General features: G+C 42.1%; 1 protein-coding gene across 2 annotated transcripts in view; it reads left to right on the forward strand.

Moving 5' to 3' along the window:
- The window catches only part of plpp3 (phospholipid phosphatase 3), a 33,823-nt gene that overhangs the window by 7,780 nt on the left and 3,584 nt on the right, over positions 1 to 22,459 (forward strand). Inside the window, exons 2-6 of one of the 2 annotated variants that reach the window (XM_072437967.1) lie at positions 6,723 to 6,877; positions 11,053 to 11,145; positions 11,225 to 11,412; positions 11,495 to 11,552; positions 17,418 to 17,594. In XM_072437967.1, the coding sequence (XP_072294068.1) occupies positions 6,723 to 6,877; positions 11,053 to 11,145; positions 11,225 to 11,412; positions 11,495 to 11,552; positions 17,418 to 17,594 (671 nt within the window). Of the gene's footprint in view, positions 1 to 6,722; positions 6,878 to 7,438; positions 7,597 to 11,052; positions 11,146 to 11,224; positions 11,413 to 11,494; positions 11,553 to 17,417; positions 17,595 to 22,459 lie in introns of both variants that reach the window. The other variant, XM_072437966.1, reaches the window with a different exon arrangement.

A 22,459-nucleotide genomic window follows, 5' to 3' on the forward strand; every position in this document is an offset into this window, starting at 1 on the left:
AGGGGGGGAGAGAGGGGGGGGGGAGAGAGGGGGGGGAGAGAGGGAGGGGGAGAGAGAGAGAGGGAGAGAGAGAGAGGGGGGGGAGGGGGAGAGAGGGAGGGGGAGAGAGAGAGGGGGGGGGGGAGAGAGGGAGGGGGAGAGAGAGAGAGGGAGAGAGAGAGAGGGGGGGGAGGGGAGAGAGGGAGGGGGAGAGAGAGAGGGGGGAGAGAGAGAGAGGGAGGGAGAGAGAGGGGGGGGAGGGGGAGAGAGGGAGGGGGAGAGAGAGAGAGGGAGAGAGAGAGAGGGGGGGAGGGGGAGAGAGGGAGGGGGAGAGAGAGAGGGGGGAGAGAGAGAGAGGGAGGGAGAGAGAGGGGGGGGAGGGGGAGAGAGGGAGGGGGAGAGAGAGAGGGGGGAGAGGGGGGAGAGAGAGAGGGGGGAGGGAGGGAGGGGGGAGGGGGAGAGAGGAGGGGAGGGAGAGAGAGGGGGAGAGAGGGGGGGAGGGGAGGGGGGGAGAGAGTGGGAGGGGGAGGGAGGGGGGGAGACAAACAAAAGCCCCACATCTGTAACAGTGCAACAGTGTACAGTACTTAACAGTGTAACACAGTAAAATAAAATGTACACAAATAGCCAAGTTTAAACTTCTCACACTTGTTGTTCGTCTGTTGTTTGAACTGTTCACAGCTGTAGATGGTGGAGAGAGAGTCTGTGCAGGAGAGAGAGTCTCTGCAGGAGAGAGAGTCTCTGCAGGAGATGGAACCACAGTTATCCACAGTTATCACTGGAACACAGTGTTTAGAAACATGCTCCTTATTCAATTTGTCATTACAATGTTCTTTAATGTTTTTGTAACTTCTCCACAAACCACAATACCAACTTTCAGTTCATATTTGTCACAAATGGAGAACACAATAGTTACTGAGCTCTAGTAAACACAAAGCCAGTCCTAGAGAGCTGTTGATGGTACAGTACAATCCTATCACATGTCTACCCTTTGACCTTTGACCCTCTGAGCACATCCGGGGTCGGGCAGAAAACCTCCGCTCCCACATGTCTGACAGTCCGCACATACTAACACGTTGGTTTTGGGCGACCTAAAGATAAAGTGAAGTGTGTGGTCATCTACGTGGAGCTGGAAGTGTGACACATTCCATACGATCCAGGCGTCCACGGGCCACGCCCATATTTAAAACACCAGACAGAGCTGCTCCGGGTGTGTGGCCTCGCGAACTGTTGAAACAAGAAGAGGAAATTACAAGCCAATTTGGATAAGTTACTGTTATTATAGTTCATTATGACTCTAAAGTGTATAATATAACTTTAAACATATACTTACGTCTCGCTATCGGCGACTGTCGCCTCAAGACTGGCAGTGGCATTTCGGATCAACTAAAGAGCTGGGCACGCTTTCTTCTTAATACCATTAACATTTCTGATTCTGACGACACTCAAGATTGCCCCGCTGTCGTGTAACATCCTTTTGGAGAAGTCGTGTCCAGGACAGTAGAGGCTCAGAATACTCCCATAGACAGTGTTGTAACCAGCAGGGTGTCATTTAACAGTGGACATATGGGACGTGCTGCAGGGCGGGGACATGGACCATGAAGTATGTCAACACGTCTCTCCAGAGGCAGAGATCGGGACACACAAGTGTAACTGTCCCACTGTCTGTGGGACATAAAAGGCACAGGATATCTCACCATATGTGGAGTCAACTGTTTTTGTCACGTTAAATATAACGTAAAAAAACATCATCGTCATTAGCGTTACAAGAAGAAACATCACGATTTAAAGATTATTCACAGTTATTAGCGCACGACACACAGTTTGAACAGACTTTACGTAGACATTTTTAGAAGATCGATTGAATTGTAATTGAAATGACTTATTTTGCTTTGAATTTCTCACAAATATTCTTTTATTTTAAAGTCACAATCATCAATAAAACCAACGCCAAACTATCACTGGTTTTATTTGGGATGTGAGAAGTTGTATAATTATTAATGACCCAATTAAGTTACATGAAAACCATGCTAAACAGACAATTTACTTAGAATGTTATATAAGATAACGATGTGACTGGGACGTGCAGATCCCTTGTCACTGTTAAAGTTGTGTGAGTGTTGAGTAGATTGTTGTTATTCCCAAATGCCTCCAAGAGCTTCCCTGAACATGGGAATCATCTTTCACAGACTCTCGTGTGCAAAATATACGTCTTTATTGAATGGCGCGTTGGGACCTCTGTCTAACCTTCCCCTGAATTGTCCTGTTCTTCTTCTCGGGACAAGTCACATGATACGTTTGAAAGACAGGACAAGGAAATCCTCTATTAGAACCAGCACAATACGTCTTCCTCTGCACTGCCCCGCCTCCTATTCACCTCTCACACCGAGGTCCTGACAGTCCCGGGCGCTCTCCATAATTACAATATGCGTCTAATTCTGCAGCCAAAAACCATGAAAACTCTTTAAAATGTCAATGGGAAAAGGCGAAGGCCAAAGTCGCTGGGTTGACAAAGGTTTGAAGTCATAGTCTCCAGGGAAAGTACAGTTGCAGAGGGAATTAACCGGTCAAGCTGCAATAAGAATAGCCATTGTTTCCTGTTTTGGAAAGTACAAATGGGCTTAAGATAGAAGATAATACAATGCTGTCTCGTGGGACTTAACGGTGATGCTTGGATAAGGAAAAGACAAGTTAGCAACCGCCACGAAAACAGACTTAACTTTTACCGTTTGTGTAAAATATATAATGCAATGAAGTTTTCTATCACTTATGGCTGGTTTACTCACAATACTATATCCAATGCATTATATATAGTCTGTTTACAAGAGAATTATTCGTGCTGGGCCTGTTAATCTAAACGTTCCTGTTAATCTAAACGTTCCTGTTAATCTAAACGTTCCTGTTAATCTAAACGTTCCTGTTAATCTAAACGTTCGCCCCGAATTCCAAATTTAACCCCAAAAGCCAATCAAACAGGCCCGGCTGGATAATCTCCCTGAGACACAGCACTGTGGCCTTGTATACATGTACTTCTGCTGCTCTGAGTGTTCAGTAAACAGAAAGTACTTTTAGTGCAAACTAATTAAGTCTTTCCAAAACATGCACACACACGTAAATTCAGCAAGAACATATACCTCAAAACACTGGTTTGAGATCTATTTACAGAGTGAGAGGAAGTGATGGGATAAGAAAAGTATCTACAACAAACTACAAACAAAAAAACTATCACAACAAAATATCTTTTTACTTTTTACTGTTTAACAAAACACAAAAACAGAACTGGTGATAATCGCACTTGTTCACAATGATATCACTTCAGTCGAATGTTTCTTTCCCTCTGGTCTGAGCCTTTGAGAAGCCTCGCTGACCCGATGACAGTTCTCCTAAAGTAGTTGTTTTTTAATTTAGTGGTGCACCATGGAGCTCCACCAACGGGCCGTCCTTCCTCTTTTCCACCCTCCTTTTATGCTTTTATCCCTCCAGAACCACTCCTCCTCTTGTCTCCCTCTTTCAGTCAGGGTCATTGTCCCTGCAGGTCACCCTGGCTTTATTCCTCAATAATAAAGAGGGTCATATTTCTTCGGGCTTAGGTTTGAGGATGGAGATCACAGTTTGAGTAGATTCTTTTCCATTTGGGAGTTTTGTGGTTCAATAAATAAAGCCTTTGACACTAAACTAGAAGGTCTTCATGTTTTATCATGTTTTACTTCAAGAGCACTGGTTTAATATGTCGAGTTCTTTAGCCTGACTAACCCGTACGCATATTTGTATTGATCTAAACTGATATTTTAGATGGTCGGTTAAATTTGACCCCAAAAAGCCTCACGTAGTATCTCCTGTTCACTCTTCTCAATTGAAATTCTAGTTCACTCACTCTACAAGGCATTCAGTCTGTAACCTCGTCCCTTTCCCATCACTTTAGCCTTAGCACTAGTTAGCGTGTGTTTGTTTATGAGTGTTTCCCATGTCTTAGGCCCGTGACCTCCTTTCACGTCCCCTCATTTGCATGTGAATCCTCAGCTCCACAAGTAGGCCACTGCAGAGAGAAGAGAGGCAAACGAGGGAGAGAGACTGGCATGAGAGAAAACATGATCCCCGACAGTGTCCAAATTCAAGTCACGTGGAGATGGAAACAGCACGGCCAGGTTTAACTGTAAAAAAAAGAAAAGAAATGCAGTGATTATGTTGTGTAATGTGAAAAGGCTCACCCATGTCTAACCTGGTGGTGGTTCCCAGACAGTGGCACGGGGCAGGTCTGTTATTGCAGGAGTCCGTTTAGTGCCAACCACCATATACTGACATGAGACTGTTTACGTGGAGCAGAAAAGGTGTCTCAGAGCAGGAGTTCAGCAGTATTTACTTTTAATATGTACATGTAATACAACTGATAATGGATTTAACGAGTATTAATAATAGCTTTCTCAACTGAAGCCCATTTAGTCATTTAGTCGGTCAGTGGTGTCTTATTTGACCAAAGTTTGTATTTGTCTTGCTCTGTCTGAGTTAAAGATGTGATTTTACAAACTAATATGTCGTTTTTTGTGTACATATTTGTAGTTGTGTGAACTCCTGTGCAGTTGTGGTCTTTTCATTGCACTTTGGGTCAGTTACATGGTCAGATACAGAGTGTTTTGAAGGCTTTTGCTCCCACAACTCAAGATCTATATCAATGTTGGACTGAATCTCCAATAAAGCTACAAAATGAGTTAAATAATAATATACATCAACACGTCTAACAAGTTTCAACATGTTTGGTCACAGCAGAGTGGGATCTAATAAGGAATTAAATATGGAGTCAATTTAGTGTCAATTTGGTGCAAAATTTCGTCCATAATTCCAATTTACAATATGATTTTAGTGTTTAGTATAGATGGTTTTGCATATTAACTGCCATCAATTCATATCGCCAATTTAAGTGAAACTACCATTCATTCCATAAGTTGTACCATGCCCGAACGTTTCATTAAAACATTTTCTATTTAAATGTATATTTAATGACAAAATAAGCAAACCATGGCACGTTTTTTGCCGTTGTAGACACCAAAACCAACACTTTCCCCGTTTCAAATGAGCCCAATCGTCTGTGAACTCATGCATATCATAGTGAGTTTGAGGTTTGCGTGGAATGTTCGTACTTGCGGTCGTACTTGCGAATTATACTGTGTTTTTCAAGACTGCCCCGTTGCACAATCTCTTGTTCCCATCGCCGGTGAGACCACGGCCACGGCTCCTCCAGCAAATTAAGAGCACTCACGAGCAGATCTGCGCCTTTGACCCACATGTCAGACAAGCCTTGTGAAGTCAGCTCACCGCACACGCCACATGTTGGAGCCACTAACGTGTAGTCTAATGGAGAATGTATACAGCGGTGTCTACGGGACGCCTGTGTGTCTTGAGAAATCCCTCTATTTAAAGGCTGCAGTCGTCGTCATGTGCGGGATGCCAAGAGCGCTGTCATCTCCACAAATGTTCCATAGTTGGGTGGGCTGGGTTTTGTTTTTTCTCTCTGTTTACATAGGTTATGTCAAATTGCCAAGAGGGCGGTCGAGTCAGGGCTTGGCACGTTTGTAGTTCTTTGATTTGGAAAGTTTGACTGACTTAAAGGGGTTACTGAGCATAACTTTACACACGACTGCAGTGATGTCACAATGTTTTAGCTTCTGTTGTTGTGACTTGTGAGAGGAAAGATCTATTTTATGATTATTTTACTAAAACGACAGTATTTGTTAGTTTAGTTTTATTCCCAGTGTCGTCAAGTCACTTTATATTCAGGTTTTGTTGAGTATAAATTAAATGTACTTAATTTAGCTTCTGATATTGTCAAGGTTATTTTTTTTTAGTTATCACGAATATATTGTGATAATCGCAATCAATTCACTGAATAATCTTGACATCTCTACATTTATATATTTTCTTTTCTAATTGCATTTAGAGTTGTCATGATGCAAAAATATGAAACTTGATTTTGATGCTAAGGAATAGGCTCGAGTTCTGATGACGCTCAAGATCATTCTAAAAGGATCATTCTAAATCACATTTTTTTCCTGTTTATGCGATTTCTTTTAGTATTGATACTACTAGTTTTAGTATTGATTAGTATCTTAGATGTTTTCATACTTTTGCAATGTAAGTTCACTGTTTCCTGTACAGCCTTTTACCCTTTAGGCTTTTCATGGATCCTCACTTCTTGCTGGAATGGCACTCTCTTCCTGATCGCACATAACTGTAGTGACACTAGCCCAGTGCCAGTGTATGTGTGTGTTCCTTTGTCCCACGTGATGGACCCCTGGCTTGTGGATGTCGTGCGTATTTGCCTTGGCAGAGGGGGGCATCCCACTTATGCTAAAGGACAAACCTCATGTCACTGTCAACACGAGCGGCAGGAAAGGATTTGCAGAGTAAACACCGTATTTCGGTTTAGAATGAGTTCGACACACACCTGTGAAGGGATGTGTGTTTAATGTGTGTGCACGTTTCCTTTTGGAGTGCTATGGCATAGATTGGGTCAGCATGGCGGTGATGTCATTGCCTGGGATCCAATCATTTACGAGTCCCACTAACCCTCCATTCAGTCAGGACACACGCCTAACGATGCCATGCCACACCAAACTATGCCATGCTCTTCATATTGCAACAGCCCTCAAAGAAAACAAAAGTGGACATGAAATAGTGTCAAAGTTTAAATGATAGAAACAGGTAAGTGAAATATGACATGCATTGACCTATGTATTTATACTGAATAGCTATGCTGCCCTCCCTGGTCTTCCATCATAGTCTGGTCAATCCGTACCAGAGGGGATTCTACTGCAATGACTCCAGTCTGTACTTCCCATACAAGAGGAGCACCATATCCTCGGCCGTGCTCACCGCTGTGGGCCTATTGCTGCCCCTTGTGTCTGTAAGTGCAACGGGGCAAGCGCCGAGGGGCAAGTGCCACCAGGACTGAAAGGTCATGGACACCGGGGCGGCGGGAGGGACAGCAGCTTTGAGTCGCACACAAGATGGAAGTCACATTGGTTCATGAATGAGATGATGCCGCATTCTCAGTCATCTGTATTTTTGATTTTTTCATGAAAATAGTGAAATTAAAAATCAAACTTCACAATGACAAAATCATTATAAACCAGTTAATGTTTATTATGCACTGTCTATCAAAATACAGCACTACATTTGCACTTTAAAGATGAGTCATTTTACTTGCCTCATCATAATTAAAGGATTAAGGAGACATTAGAACACATTCATGTAAAAAGTCCATTTGTTTTGTGCTTGAAGTTGCCTGTTAACACTCCCCCCACACACATACATTACCCATGATCCTTCAGTACCGGTGAGCTCCTGGTGCGCCCTGTGGTGTGGTCTGTTTATGTCTTGTGTCACTGACCTGGTGCTTTTATGCCTTCTGCCCCTCCCTCTCTCCTCCTCTCCCCCTGCGCCGCTCTGTCTTTGTCTCTTGTAGCTAGCCTGCCTTTCCTGATCATTGAGACTAGCACCATAAGTACGTACCGGCGTGGCTTTTACTGTTCAGACGAGTCCATCCGGTACCCCCAAAAAAAGGGAGACACCATAAGCGATGCCGTGCTCTGTGCAGTTGGCATTCTAATTGCCATCTTCTCTGTAAGTCCAACATTCACTGTTTTAAAATGACACAACGCTTCAGGGCTGTGCAATATACTAGTACTTTTCACATTTGAAACAATAAAGAACAGTTAATTTAAAAGATTTAACTTAGAGGGACAAAGATCAGTCTCAACCAGGACTACGTTTACGGAGATTGCAGAAACTTAACCGGGCGCTAAGAAAAGTTTACAGCAAAAGATGATCATAGTCTTCAGGTCTGTATGTACCGTTAATGTGTTTTACTATTCTTAGACTGAACTAAAACAGGTTCAAACCACTTTGGTGACCGTTCGGACAGTTGGGAGAACTCAATAGCATCAGTTCTTAACACCTTTCCAACATTACAAGTGTAACTGATCATAATAACATGTTATATTGTGCAGCTCTTCCACACATCACACACACGGCCCTGTAACCCACACGTTTGAGTCTGATCATGCAGCTTTGTCTCTCCATCTTCTCCATGTCATTCCTAGTCTTTCTTTTGTTGTTTGTATCATTTGAACCTGGGTTTATGACTTCTTTAAGAGCCAGTGGCAGTAAAATGGGGCCCCCTGAAGCGACGTTAGGAAGTGTGTGTGGCGACACTGAGACCAAAGTCATTTTTATGGGCTGCTGGTTTGCCTCCATACGATGCCCCTGTGTGTCCATAATGTGTAGCTGCTAGCTCAGGGCTAAAGGGCTGACTTATAGACTATATTCTCATTATTTCTGAGCAGTAATGGTTTTAGTGGAGTGCCAAAGGATTAGGGGGGTCCTCCTGTCTAGTGGAAACATGTACTAATGACATCCATTAGAGCTGGGAGCATAGGAGAAATATTTACAGGCAGGCGACCCAACGTGGCGCTAAGACATAGATTACGCCTGGTTCAAACCATGTGGTACAGTAGTGTTAATGTCATGTCATTATTTCCATTACTAATAGATTCAATAAAAGGCTGCAAAATGTATAGGTACTGCCACCTTTTCAACAGGTACAGTTTTCAATTGAACATGACGTGCCAATACAGTATAATATCCTCACTTACACCTGAACTAAGGCAAGAAAGTTGTACAATTCAGGCGTATTTTAAATTGTGTATTGGTTGTTTTTACAGCCAAAGCAAAACTTTGCTCCACTCCTAAATCAGGAAAAATGAGAGGTTCAGAAAGGTTCCAAAAATGTCAATCATAACGTGTCAATAGCAACTCAATGATTGAAGCGTGCTGGACCATGTTCATGTTAGCTCCAGACACTATGTACAGTAGGCTGTCCCCCCGCATGTGTTCTGTGGGGCCCCTGGTGTTCTCGTGTGGCAGCGCTGGCGTGTCTGACACAGCTGCGCTCCATTAACAGCGTCTCCTGTCTTTAGCGCACTCGCACACGTCCACGTACCCACGCGTCAGGTCGGCCTGCAGTATGTTTATGTCCACACGGAGGGAAAGATCCAGACAGACAACTTTCCACTGCTACATACGTTGTCATATAGTAATTGTAACATCTACGGTAGTCATTCTTTCCCCTTAGGTGCGCTAAAGATGAATGGTTAGGGCGAAGCAGAAGAGACATCTGAGTTTAAAATGTTGACAAGGTAAATAAACATATCCAGGCAGCATCATTCCCTTGTGGGTTTAATCTCTAACCCAGATCGAAACAATAATACAAAAACACACACACCTATGTCACGGTGTTTGCTTCCTTTGGCGTTGAGCCCAAAATCTGACCACCTCAAAGACCTGACCGACAGGAGAACCACACAATGAGGGCCAATACTCAAATCAGCCTTAATTAAATGCTAAATGTCACATGATTCTTTCTTTTTTTTCGCAAGTAGTACACAATTTAACCCTCGAAGACAGAGGGATTTTATAAACGTGAAAACATTATTCAGCTTAAGATTGGACAAAGAATCACTCATATAACATGACATATAATCAACTGAATAACTAGTGTCTATTCATTTGGAGTTGATTTGTTTAGGGCTGAAATAAGTTTAATTGATTAATCACAAATCAATTATTGGCATCAACCAATCAAATAAACTTGTCTACACGCAGACTCCACACACATGCTCAGTAAAAAGGTTTTATGACTCAGACAAAGTGAGAATAACTCCAAATAAGACACAGGGAATGTACCTTTTAGTGTTTTATACTGTTTGATACTTTACTTAATCACTAAATTGATCTTTTACCAAATATATTGTTAGTTGCAGAGCTAGTTTTTGTCATTATATTATTATTTAAAGTGTCAGTTACAAAATAACCTGTTCCTTATTGCGCGTGTCAATATTGAAAAGTCCAAATGGAAGAAGTGAAAACAATGCAAAAAAAAGTGAGCTGAATGATATCTCAAATCCCAATCCTGCGGTCCGGCCCGGCTCGTGGGCCCGTGGACCCGTGGGCCGTGTCGGGTCCGAGCAGAGACTGGGCCCTTGTCTGGACGGAGGAAGGAAGTGGAGCTGTGGTTAGAGCAGCACCCCATCAGTCTGATAGATATAGAGCTGCTACAGTTATGATTGACATGTCCGTACCTCCAGGGCTACTGTGGTGTACGCGAGGGGGCCCACATTACTTCAAACCACCTGGCCTCCAATACTGCACAAGCCCAAGTTAGGCCCCACGACCCCGGATCATACCCACCACTGAGAGCCACGTCGCTTTCAAGTCAGATTGTGTGTTTTGTTTTGCCTGCCCGTCATATCCATCAATCCGCCATCACCACTTCACCCATTCAGACGGCCTGAGGGAAAGGCAGGCCACGCTCCATGTTGTGTCTTGGGTTTGTCTGCGTTTGAGTGTGTCAGACTTTTATCTTTCACTTTGTGTGTTACGTCTACTTCGAGAGCTCGCTGCATGATACACACTCAAACCTTGCATGGGTATTAGCTCACGTTTACAAGAGCAACTTTGCATTACTGCTTTTACTTTACGTGAGTCAGTCATAACATTATGACCACAGACAGGTGCAATCTCTTCACCGTGAGTCCTGTTGTTAAGCCGATTTAGTTGTGTAGAAGTGTTGTGAGTCTAAAAGCTCTGACTAGACCATGTGACCGTAGCCTTGTAGTATTTGAAAAGGTAATTTGCTTCACAAAGTACAATGCTACAGTATTTTAGATCCCATTATAGTATTTATTATATAGCCATAATACTTTTAAACAGCAATCTTAATCATTATCGTGATATTATAATTATTCGCAAATATTTGGCCAATATTTGATAATTGTGACACAAAATTTCAATATCAGCTCATGCCTATTTATTTATTTTATTTTTTTACAATTAACTGTCCGTAGTGGTCAGTATCTGTAAAACCTGGTGATGAGCTCATAAACGGTACATACGTTGCAGCACATGGCTTGTTGCATTAGGTCTAATACAAATACTGATGGTCAGAATGTTATGCCTGATTGTTGTACCATTTGTTTATATTTCATTTTCTTCTCTAATTTTTGTATTTATTTTTTATAGATTTTGATTGGAGAATGTTTCAGGATTCACCAACTTCATGAAGGAACCAAGTCTTTTGTGGGTAATCCGTATGTGGCAGCCCTTTACAAACAGGTTACTATTCATCTTATTAACATGGAAACAACAAACGCCATGAATATCTATCTAATGATAACTCCACATTGTCTTACAGATGGGCGTGTTCATATTTGGTTGCGCCGTCAGCCAGTCCTTCACAGACATTGCTAAAGTGTCCGTCGGCCGAATGCGACCTCACTTTTTAGACGTGTGTAAACCGGACTTCTCCACCATCAACTGCTCTTTGGGATACATCACTCAGTACACGTGCACCGGGAAGGAGAGCGAGGTGCAGGAGGCCAGGTCAGCACCGCAGCAACTTTATGCAATTCATTTACCTTTCCCCATCACGACTAACAGAGAACTGGGTTGTGTTTTGCTTTAGGAAGTCATTCTTCTCAGGACACGCATCATTCTCCATGTACACCATGCTCTACCTGGCCGTAAGTACCAGCAAACCTTCTGATCGCGTTTGGAAACACATTAAGCTTGGACGGAGAACTGCGCTTCCACTCATTTTACCACAAACTTGACTTAATAACTCTCAAAGGTCCATACAAAGTCACTTTATGTTAGTCTCTTGGGCTGTCGTCAAATTAAGGACTTCGTGGTTGACGGAACACATTAAGGAATTGACTGAAAGAGGGCGTGAAGCTCTTTGAATGTTTTGTATGTGTCGACACAGAGAAGCAGCATTTTCACCAGGGAAAAGGCTGATTAAACTGTCCAGTCAGTCACAAAACTCCAGACAACTCACTCCGTAGCGTCTCCATCCTGCTGTGGTTCATGTAACTCTCTATAAAAACTATAAGTCGGCGTACAAAAATGTGGCCGACTAAGACACCGACAACCAATGAATTCACTCAACTACAAAAAGACTAGAGGTCTAAATGTCTCTACTGATGATTCAAGCCCATAAATCCCCTCTACATTTGTTTTATATAGAAATACAGTAAAACAGATGTCTTTAGTGAGGGTGAGCGTGACCACCGCTGATGTTTTCCTCAACTTTGATTAAACGAAAGCACTTCAACAAAGAAGCACACATTTGACTGATGGAGGATAGTCTTTATCAGGGGACTGTCCAACAATACACATATCTGAATCACTTCCTCTGTCAGCAAGAGTGTTTACAAGAGGCTTATTCTTCAGTTATCTCCCTGGACGGAGCGGGCGCGTCCCATCTCTGTTCACGTGCCTCCTCAAAACCCCCCGAACCCCTCGATTCCTCAACAGTAAATCACATCCGGCGAGGGAAGACGACCTGCCCTTCACCGTTGTTGCTTGTTCTTCTCAGCGGGCAGGGATTACAGCTGAGAAAGTGAGGAGTGGACACTTTGAGGAGGCAGTGAGGACAAATGAAGAGACATAAGGGATGGACGCGCTCCGCCTGCTTTCGCTCCGAGCAGCTGCGTGTGCACTTCCTGTCCTCCCTCGCTCCTTCCCACCTGTTGTGGCCGTCTGCTGGGGCTTGACCCTCCACACACTGCGTTCATTCATCTCAACCGAGTTATCAGCAGCGTTCAATGTGTTCATTTAAAGCCTTTATGTCAGAACTGGTATAAAGCCACATGGTAATATCCAAAAAGAGTTTGCTGTTATTAAGATAAGATAAGATAAGCCTTTATTGTCCACACATGGGGAAATGTTGGTGATACAACGCAGTAGAAACAGAGGAAAAGGACAGAGAACTTATAGGAAGTTAAAAAACACTCTTAATAGAAGAACTCATATAAACAAAACAAAAAACTCTTATTAACAAAACTCTTCTCATATCTTAATAGGGAATGGAGGGGGAAAAAATAAAAAAGATAAAGATTAAAATAATAATATAATAAAGTAAAGTAAAGTAAAAATAGCTAGCATAAGACTAAATAATACTAATGGTAAGTAAGTATTATTGTGGTGGTATTGAGGATTGAGCCTTTTCCTTTGCATTGAATCTAAGTTTTAATTTTGTTTAATATGACGAGAACACTACTCCAATATTAAGACTATTTTATTTTACACATACAACAATCTGAACAATGCATGAGAAAGGTGCTTAAATGTGCACAAAATGTAAAATTACCCACAAAAAAGCAGAAATATCACTATCATTTTAATTATAGACACAATATAGATTTCCCAAACAATAATAGAGATATTACCCATTTTCCGTTGTATATCTCCCACTTTCCAACCAAACTAAGTGTCAAGTCGGAGCAAGAATATTTTGTGGTATTAAACATTTTGCCTGAATGTGAGCGTGACTGGTTGTCATGGCTGCAACAAGCTAAAGCTCAATGTCCAGATTGTTTCCTGCTAAGACTCCACGTTACTGACCCTCACCTGTAACACACAAAAGCATATTCGATTGGATTTGACCATACTGCCATGTCGCAGCGGCGCAGTGGGTCATTCCCAGCCTCGCGCTGACCCCTGACCCAAGGCTCCGGTCAAGGCCACAGGGACAGATTCGGTGAATGAAACGAAGGGAAATTTCGCCCAGTGTGTGTCCAGACCGCAGAGTGACATAAGAGCCATGTGTTCCAGCGGCGGGTGGAGCCCAGGACTCCGGCCAGAGGACGCCGAGGGGAGAATGAATGTTATGTTTTGGAAATTCAAACCCCAAACACGACCCACGAGTGGTGGTTTCCCCAGTGGAACTAAAATCTGCGGCATCCCTTGTTTTGGCCGGTCCTCTTGCTTCACATCAAAAGTTCAAATTGTTGTTCTCATCCAGAGCGTGTTCCCATAACAACTGCCAGAATATGAAACCAAATAAACCTCATAAATCTGAAGCTTATAATGGTTTTCACCAGGCGTTTAACAAGCCATTCCTTTTCACGAGAAATGATTATTATAATGATTCCCGACGTTAAAAATGGTTTGCACGGATATTTCAAGAACCTTTTGACGTTTTGAATTTGATTTTGAATATTTGAATTGCATTGCCAAAATATGACACGTTACACTTTCCCTGAACTAGCCAATCATACTAAAATATCTTGCCCTGGAAAAATAACCCTGTACTTTCTTTCTACAAAATCAATCAGGTTTTAAATCACTTGTGCTTGTTTTATAAATGTAAAAGTTGCACAGAGGTGGAAATGCACTGTTATATGGGCAACATTTCCATCATTCTGAAGCTGACGTTTGAAAAAAGACTGTTACTGGCACGTTTGTCGTATCTCGTGACAGAAGCTGCTTTAATTGTTTCCTGTTACTCACTCTGTAGATGTTGGTTTGTGGTTTTGTCGCGTTTCAGTGGAGGTAGTGCAGCGATAACTCACGCTGTGGTTTCCTATCATATCAGCTATTTTCTGTTTAGACTTCACTGATGACTGTAGTTGCACAGACTCTTCCCCAGAAATGACCCGAGAGACGTGTTGATGCCGGGGAATTTTAATCAGAGCACGTTTCTGACATTTTGGTATTGTTTCTGCGAAAACCAAAGTCTTAAATAAAAGCAATTTAACCGCCAATTACTCATTGTGGTGTGAACAAAAGAACGATTCTTTTGAGCGTCAAGGAAAGATATGACCGGGTTACATGCCTGTCCAAACCACGAGACTCGATGTCGCATTGTTCTTGTTTTTATGGTTGTTTTCCTCATTCCTTAAACTATTTGGGAAACAGCAGAAAACTCAGAGGCCAAGCAAAGTGTCAAAGATCCTGAGCGTGTTGTTTAAACGACCTTGTGGAGGAAGCCGTTTGAAAAAAGGGAAGACGGTTGGGGCAGCGTCTTATCACAAGCTGAAGTTCTGCTGCTGAATCAGGACTAGCTGGTTATTTTGGCGAGTTCATGGAGATAAAGTGATTGTCATGGTAACTAAGGCAGAGTTCAAGTCAGTGCAGCACAACAGAAAAAACCCACAGTGAATAATGACAGAAACAGTCATATACTTGTATTTAGTTTTGCATTTATTAACTTAAGTTGCTGAGCTTGAGAAAGACATACTTTCAATTACATTCTATTTTAAAATAAATAAATAAAACTCATAATATTCATTTTCTGATCACGACAAACTGTTAATAATTGCGATTTACCACCAAATTCTTCCTCCAAAGTCTGAACTCTGATCCAAACCACATTTTCACAGAAGATTTTTCTCGATTAAAAAGACCAAAGCAATAGGGCATATTAAACATCTCTATGATCTGCTCAAATATCTGAGCTAAACTGCACTTACTAGACCACAAGCTCACAGGATGTAATGTAATAATAACCTTTGTACAGAAAGGTAAAGTATTCACATGTAAAGTCACAATGTACTCTCAAATCCTTATAATGATGATCAATTCTGACATAAATGAAATGCACATCTGACAGTAATATTAAATCAAATACTATTACAAATACTACTCTTGTTATTCAAATTTGAAGGTCATATTTTTCACCTTTACACCATGATTGGACAGTAAACTTGAACGGCGTTATTCTGAGCCGTACTTAACCCTGCACCTGAGGAAGCGTGACATCTAAACACGGAGAGCGAGGAGTGTCTGGAGGGGATGGGCGTGTGTCTTCCTCTCTTTCCGTCTGCTCCAGAACAATGATACAAGTGTCACGGGGGAAACGTTAATTCAGCGCCGCACATACCGCCAGTGTCTCCGAGGAGGAGCTGTGGTCGTCTGAAGGTATTGTTAGAACCAGAGAGAGGTCTGGAGGACGGGGCGGGGCAGACCTGGGCTAAAGCAGGGTTTATATAGGCCGTGTGTGTGTGTGTGTGTGTGTGTGTGTGTGTGTGTGAGTGTGTGTGTGTGTGTGTGAGTGTGTGTGTGTGTGTGTGAGTGTGTGTGTGTGTGTGTGTGTGTGTGTGTGACAGGAAGTAAGTGCTCAGATTGGGGCTTTACACGTCTGAAGAACCTGGTCTGACCTCGACTTCACTGATGTAAAGCTGGAAAAGATCATAAGAAACAAGTGTAGCTCGTAATGGGAGGGCATCTGATTTTAAGAGGAGACGTGACAGGCCAAAAAAAATCAATCAAACTCCATTTAATAAACTTTTATCTGTAGATTAGATGGAGACATTGTCCAAGAGGGTTTTCTTAAAAATGCACGTTTCTCCCTTAAAGTGGCACCAAACTAACGCTACAGTCTTGTACGTAACACGGTTTTAACGTGTTGTACAGAAGGATGTGTTGATATATCATTTTAAGCCTTATTGAAGTTTTAGCTCCAAAAGATGAATCGAAATTTATGAATGAATCAAAATTTCAGTAAGCTCCACTTTACACAAATATTAAAATAATCTGTACATGTGTTTCTATCTAATATGTCCACAAAATGCATCAAGAATCATTTAAATAGTTCAGATTTATGCGCCTCTAATGTTTTAATCCCCTATTATGCATCTGGAAATGTTACATTATAGTTATATACGTAAACTACAGAAGAAGTGTACAGTTTTTTTTTTATTCACCTGCTGCCAGATGAAAGAGGGAAACACTGACTGACAAAATAGACAAGAAACAAGGAATAAATAGGAGAGCTGCTACGCTAAATAATAATACGATTTTATATTGAATAACAACCGCGTTCGTACATCTACAAAGCACCATGACAGTAACTAGAGCGCCAACATCTTCAAACCTGTCTCCGAGCATCAGATTCTGGCCCGGTCCCGTCTCGTTGTGGGCTCGGTTCCCTCTGCTCTCAGTAATGATGTGGCGTCGGTCGCTGCGGCGCTGCCTACGACACATCGACGACACGCGAGCGGCGGCTGGAAGCGGTCGAGAGTGTCCAGCGCTCCCGTCCCATCACGACCCAGGACGTGAGCCGCGGGGTGCATCCGCTTCTCTTTGATACATATATACATTTTTTTTGTGCAAATTCAAAGGGTTGAAAAGAGCACGGCAAGAGTCTGCGAGTTAGTGTTGGAGCGGCCTTCTCTGTGGTCGTCCTGTTTTTACAGCTGGGGAGGTGAAGCCAGTCGTGTCTGGGACTTGGCGCGTGTGTGCGTAGGTGTGCGTAGGTGTGTGTGTGTCTATGTGTGTGTGTGTGTGTGTGTGTGTGTGTGGAGAGAGAGACAGTTCCCATGTTCTGCCATTTGAATTCAAAATGATACTCACACACACACGGCGCAGGTGCAAGGTTAAGAAGTCAAAAATACAAACCGTGCTGAAACTAATTTACTTTGAAGAAAACGTCCAGCGTGCGTGTGCGTGTGTGTGTGTGCGTGTGCGTGTGCGTGTGTGCGTGTGCTTTTGATCCAGACATCAATAACAACTTGCGGATTACATATTACGCTTCAAACTCTTCCTGGAGGTGTTTTCCCACGTGTGCGCCAGCTCTGACCCGGGTCTTTGGTGTCTGTGTGCAGTTATACCTCCAGTCCCGGTTCACGTGGCGAGGCGCTCGTCTACTCCGCCCCCTGCTCCAGTTCACGCTGCTGATGATGGCCTTCTACACAGGACTGTCCCGAGTGTCCGACCACAAGCACCACCCCACTGATGTCCTGGCAGGCTTTGTGCAGGGAGCCCTGGTGGCCTACTGCATAGTAAGTACAGCCTGACACACTTCATATGCGCTTTTACACTTTGCATGGACTTGTCAGGTATACAGAATATTCTAACCTTTTTATTTTACATGTAGTTAGTCACTTTGCTTGCACAGTTCTTTTCCAATTAATCCAAGTTCACTTTAATTATTCAGCACATTTTATAAACATTAACCGTTTCCAAAAGAGCTGCAGCAACATAAAACATCACACAAACAACAACAGAATGTATAATTAGTGTCCATTGTGATCTCAAAACATGAAACCATAAAATAGCAACGAATAAGTAAAAATAAATGTAAATACACAGTTCATGTTGTGTTAAAAGCCACAGAATAAAAGGGTCCAGTGACATTACCAGTGACATGAATGTTGCTCTTTGGGGACAGGAGCAGACTCTTGTGTATTGCACGACTTTGCTTTGGGTTTCTATTTCCCACAAACATAATTTCCTCCCATGCTTTGTACCATTGTACTAGAAATACTAGAAATGTGTCCCTTTGTACAAGAAATTCATGTGTAGCAAGACCGGGGACATTTTGCTGGTCGACACGTTCTTGGTCACCACAATGGATTTGGCATTTAACCATTTGGTTTCACTTCTCAACACAAATAGGGCCAACTTGCCACAGATATACGTCACTGTGTTCTGTATGCAAAAACATGGCCTCTGACCCATTTATGTGCACACCACATGTAATAAAAAATATGGACTGAAAGTGTAACCCAAACGTGTTTTGAGTAACCACTGGAGATCTTCCATGTAACTTTTTCACATTTACTGCAGGCATTAAAGTGAGGAGAATCCTATTCCCTGTAATGAGGAACACATTGCTTGGAGCCAGCGCCACAGTCTTTTGGATTTGGTTGGTTTTTGTGTGTGTAAATCCGTACTCCACTTAGGACTACTTTGGTGACATATCGTAAGAGCTGTTGCCAGATGATTTTTGTAAGCCTCATCGTTACAGTGGGCTCCGTGGAGCCAAGGAAAATTAAATTTGGTCTAGAGGAAAAACGCAGAGGGAGGAGGAGGGGACAGAGTATGTGCTATAGGCTTTGAAACCAGGAATGAGGTTGTGAGTTTTTGATTTGGTGGCTCTGTTTCTATCTGCGCAGCAGACGAAGAGAGTACGAGCGCTCATAAGTGACCTGAGCCGTCCAAAACAAGAACCAGTGGATCAGATTCATAAAAATATTTAGGGCCGTAGTAGTGGCGCCTGCACAGACCTTGGCGCTGCTGCATGCATGCACGCAATGTTGAATGTGTAGATGCAGAGACTCTGAGCTCAAACAAGGAAGTCACAGAAGACTATAAAGTTTGTCTGGACAATGTCAAACAGACTTTCAATTCTAATGTGGCTTCTCAAAGAGCACTTTAGTGCACACCACTTCACCCTGTACCATGCTCAGTTTTACCTTCAGGCTGACATAACATAGTACAATGCAAATATTCTGCTGTTTGTCGGACAGAGGGAATTTATGTTTGAAGAATTTGAATTAATAACAAATTCAAAAACATATTATTTGACAGTTTTGTGTGGATTATGGTCATCAGAAATATCAAAAATCATATACTAATGGACACTAAAACCAGTATTTAAACTAGATACTGCTTGATTCTGGAAGAAAATCCCATACGACCAAATTTGACATTTCTCGAACAGTTTGAGAATGAACTTGAGCTTTGTCAGAACTATGACATAATAACAAAAGGAAAGTCATATTATTTTCTTTAGCATCACAATCGGAGTTAGAAATGTTTGCATTACGACAACAACAGTGTGGATTGAGGACACTGCACAGAGCGAGTACAATCAAGTCCTCATCTTTCCCTGATACAATCGCTCTCAACCACATCGTCATATTTCTGTCTATTATTGCCCTGGTCTATACGGCCCCTTCAGCCGAGAGCAGCTCCTGTTAGACATGACATTTGACAGTTAACGTATGTTTTCAAGTATACGCTCCAGCCTTTGGTGCACATCTGGGACGAGGGAGGGAGGGAAATGACAGGAGAGAGGAGCCTTGTCTGCAGCTTGGCCCCGGACGATCATGGGTCCGATCCAAGTCAACTATCCCACATAGGCCCCCCGCTCAGAGAGACAACTTAATACACATAGAGACACAGTATTCGCAGTCACGCACTTTCACACCACACACACGCAAATACGAGCTCCGAACTGGTACAGATCAAGGCGCAATGGCACGTTTTTACAATCCCTGACGCCCCTTTACTGATTTGGTAGGAACACACATCTGCGAGCACTTTAGCTTTAGCTCAATAAGCAGCGCAGCAAAAAAGAGCTGACAGCAGAAGAGGGAGGTGAAGAGAGGGAGACTTTTCAAGCTTTTGATGCACAAAAGAGCAGCTATCCAAAACGTATATCCAAATGTACAGGTTTGTTTATTAATCCCTTTAGCCTTGTAATGTTTAACGGTAGTAATGATGAACTTATCTAATATAATCAAGTCTATTCATCTTGTTTTAGGACCTTTTTGACCCCGACATATCTGAAAATTAAGGGAAAAGCATTGAGATACATGTTGAAGTATTTGGATCTGGAAAAAAAAAACATATTTCTTGACATCAAAGACAAATAAATCTAGCGTTTCGAAATGAAATACCTAAAACACTCATTTAATTTGATCATCTATATTATCTGTGCAAGAGAAACTGAATACTTATAAACATTAGAAAATCGTGCACGCAAGAAGCGACTCTCAACGAGGAAAAATGGAATTAAAACACATGGGAAACATTCGCCAGATTGTTTTCATTTTTCTGTAACAATTATTCTTGCAACAATTGTCTCGTGAAAAGGGCTTTCTCTAAAATACATTCAACAATTAAGAGAGGGCAATTGTTATTTAAAGTTTCCCTCGGCTGTTGTTAAGTTTAATGAACCCTGTTGAGTTATACATTCGGCTTATGGGGTTTTTAATATCTCTTCGTAGCTTTAGAACGTCAAACATAGTCATAACGTACTGCACGATGAATATTATTGTCTGCTTCAAGTCCAGACTCCAAAGAATGAGCAGAAACCACCACAGGAAGTGCCGCCTGTCTGTCCTACACCTGATTAGTCCTATCAGACGCGTTGACCTACTTGTCGTCCTCATATGTGGTAACGAAGGTCAAATGGACTCAGGGCAGCAGGAAGCAGCTGTTTTAGGGAGAAAGCTCAGACAGAGTTTGTTTGTGAAACGATCTTTGTTACTGCAGACAGAGTTGAATCAGGCATTAAGAAGTGGGAGGAGGTGCTGTTTGTATTTGTGTCAAGGACAGGATGCACATGTCTAACAGTGATGCTTTGTCTAAACCTGCAGTAAACACACTTGACCGCGCTCTCGTCACATGTTTAGCTTTTAACCAGTAACAATGACACGGGTGGATACATTTGTTCTGCATTGCAACACAGATTGGAATAATTAATGACTTCAAATTGTCTTGCGCGATAAAAAAGTCTTATTGTGAAAAACACAGGCCTCTAATGTATATATTTAGGACTTAACGTTAATGTCCTACTACCATCGATCAATGGCCTGAACACTTTATGTAGAAGAGCGTATTTATATTGTATCTTGTATATCATTATCATCATATTAGGGGCGCAAATGTGAGTCTTACAATTACTGTTAAAGACCATGATTTAATTATTATTCACAATTACAGAGAACATGAGCAAACAATAGTGAAATCTTTCATTTTCTTTCAGTCCCATTGTCTAACATTCAAGCTTTATGAACTTGAACTTTCTGACAGTCAAAATAATCTTGATTTGACAGAAACAGCCAGATAAAAAAGTACTTTACATTTAGATGTGTTTTTTGGACTATTAGATTGACATTTTGCGTCTAAAATGGTTTTGTTTCATTGTTTCTCCTCATTTTTTGGGGATTATATTGCAACTTGAAAAATGATCGATTACCCTATAATCTTGACATCAATATTTGTTAAAAAAAACTAGCGTATAAACACTTAGATCTCTTCTTAAGCAGTCACACGAGAGGCTGAGCGGTGGTTTTCAGATATTCATGCTTCCTGCGAGTTTCCTCTGTGACTAAGCGCGTTTATGTGTCACCGCTGATGTTTAATAAGCCTTATGGAAACATTATTTGACACACGTTATGGGCTATAAACGTGTCACAATAGAGCTCTATGTAAGATGAAGCAGTACGCTGGTGATTAGCATTACAGAAGGACAGGGTCAAAGGTCAAGGTTAAAAGATGTAAAAAGAAAAAAGAAAAAATAGGCTTAGAAATAGTGTGTCATGACCTCACATGACTTACTGTATCGCTTCAATTATACATCACATAAGAACAAAGAGGCCGTTTTAAACCGCGAAAGGCCGTCGACCTGTGATGACATCACGGGGCAAATGTCATGTGGGAGGAGTCAGATTGTGGTCTGTAAATGTCAGGCTCCCACAGTGAAACGTGTTGTGTGATCTTTATGAATGGAACTTGTTGTAAACTATCTTTAGCATCGCAGTCGTGTGTTTGAATATAGTTCAGAAGGGAGTTTGAATGAACGATAGAAATAATATTTGCAGTTGAATCTGGTGTTTTTTCACGCATTTGTAGTTTTGTGTTGAAACAGGCTTTTGTGACATCATGTTTTATGCGTCGTGATCACAGTTGACCTCTGTGCATGAAAAGGCTGGAGCAGTGAACTATACCCTCCATAGTCCTACTTCCTGTCCACTCCTGCCCGTTTCCTGTTTGATTTATGATGTCACACTAGGCCCAGGAAGACATTTGTATTTACACTTTTCCATCATGTTCATAATGTGCTCTGCCCCAGGACTCACGTCACGCTCTGGGTTGATAACAAAGGGAAAACCACAGCCACAGTTTGGGGAAT

This window comes from Eucyclogobius newberryi, unplaced genomic scaffold, assembly GCF_026437365.1.
Source record: "Eucyclogobius newberryi isolate DKJ021-1_F unplaced genomic scaffold, fEucNew1.0.hap1 SCAF_9, whole genome shotgun sequence".
Classification (NCBI taxonomy): domain Eukaryota; kingdom Metazoa; phylum Chordata; class Actinopteri; order Gobiiformes; family Gobiidae; genus Eucyclogobius; species Eucyclogobius newberryi.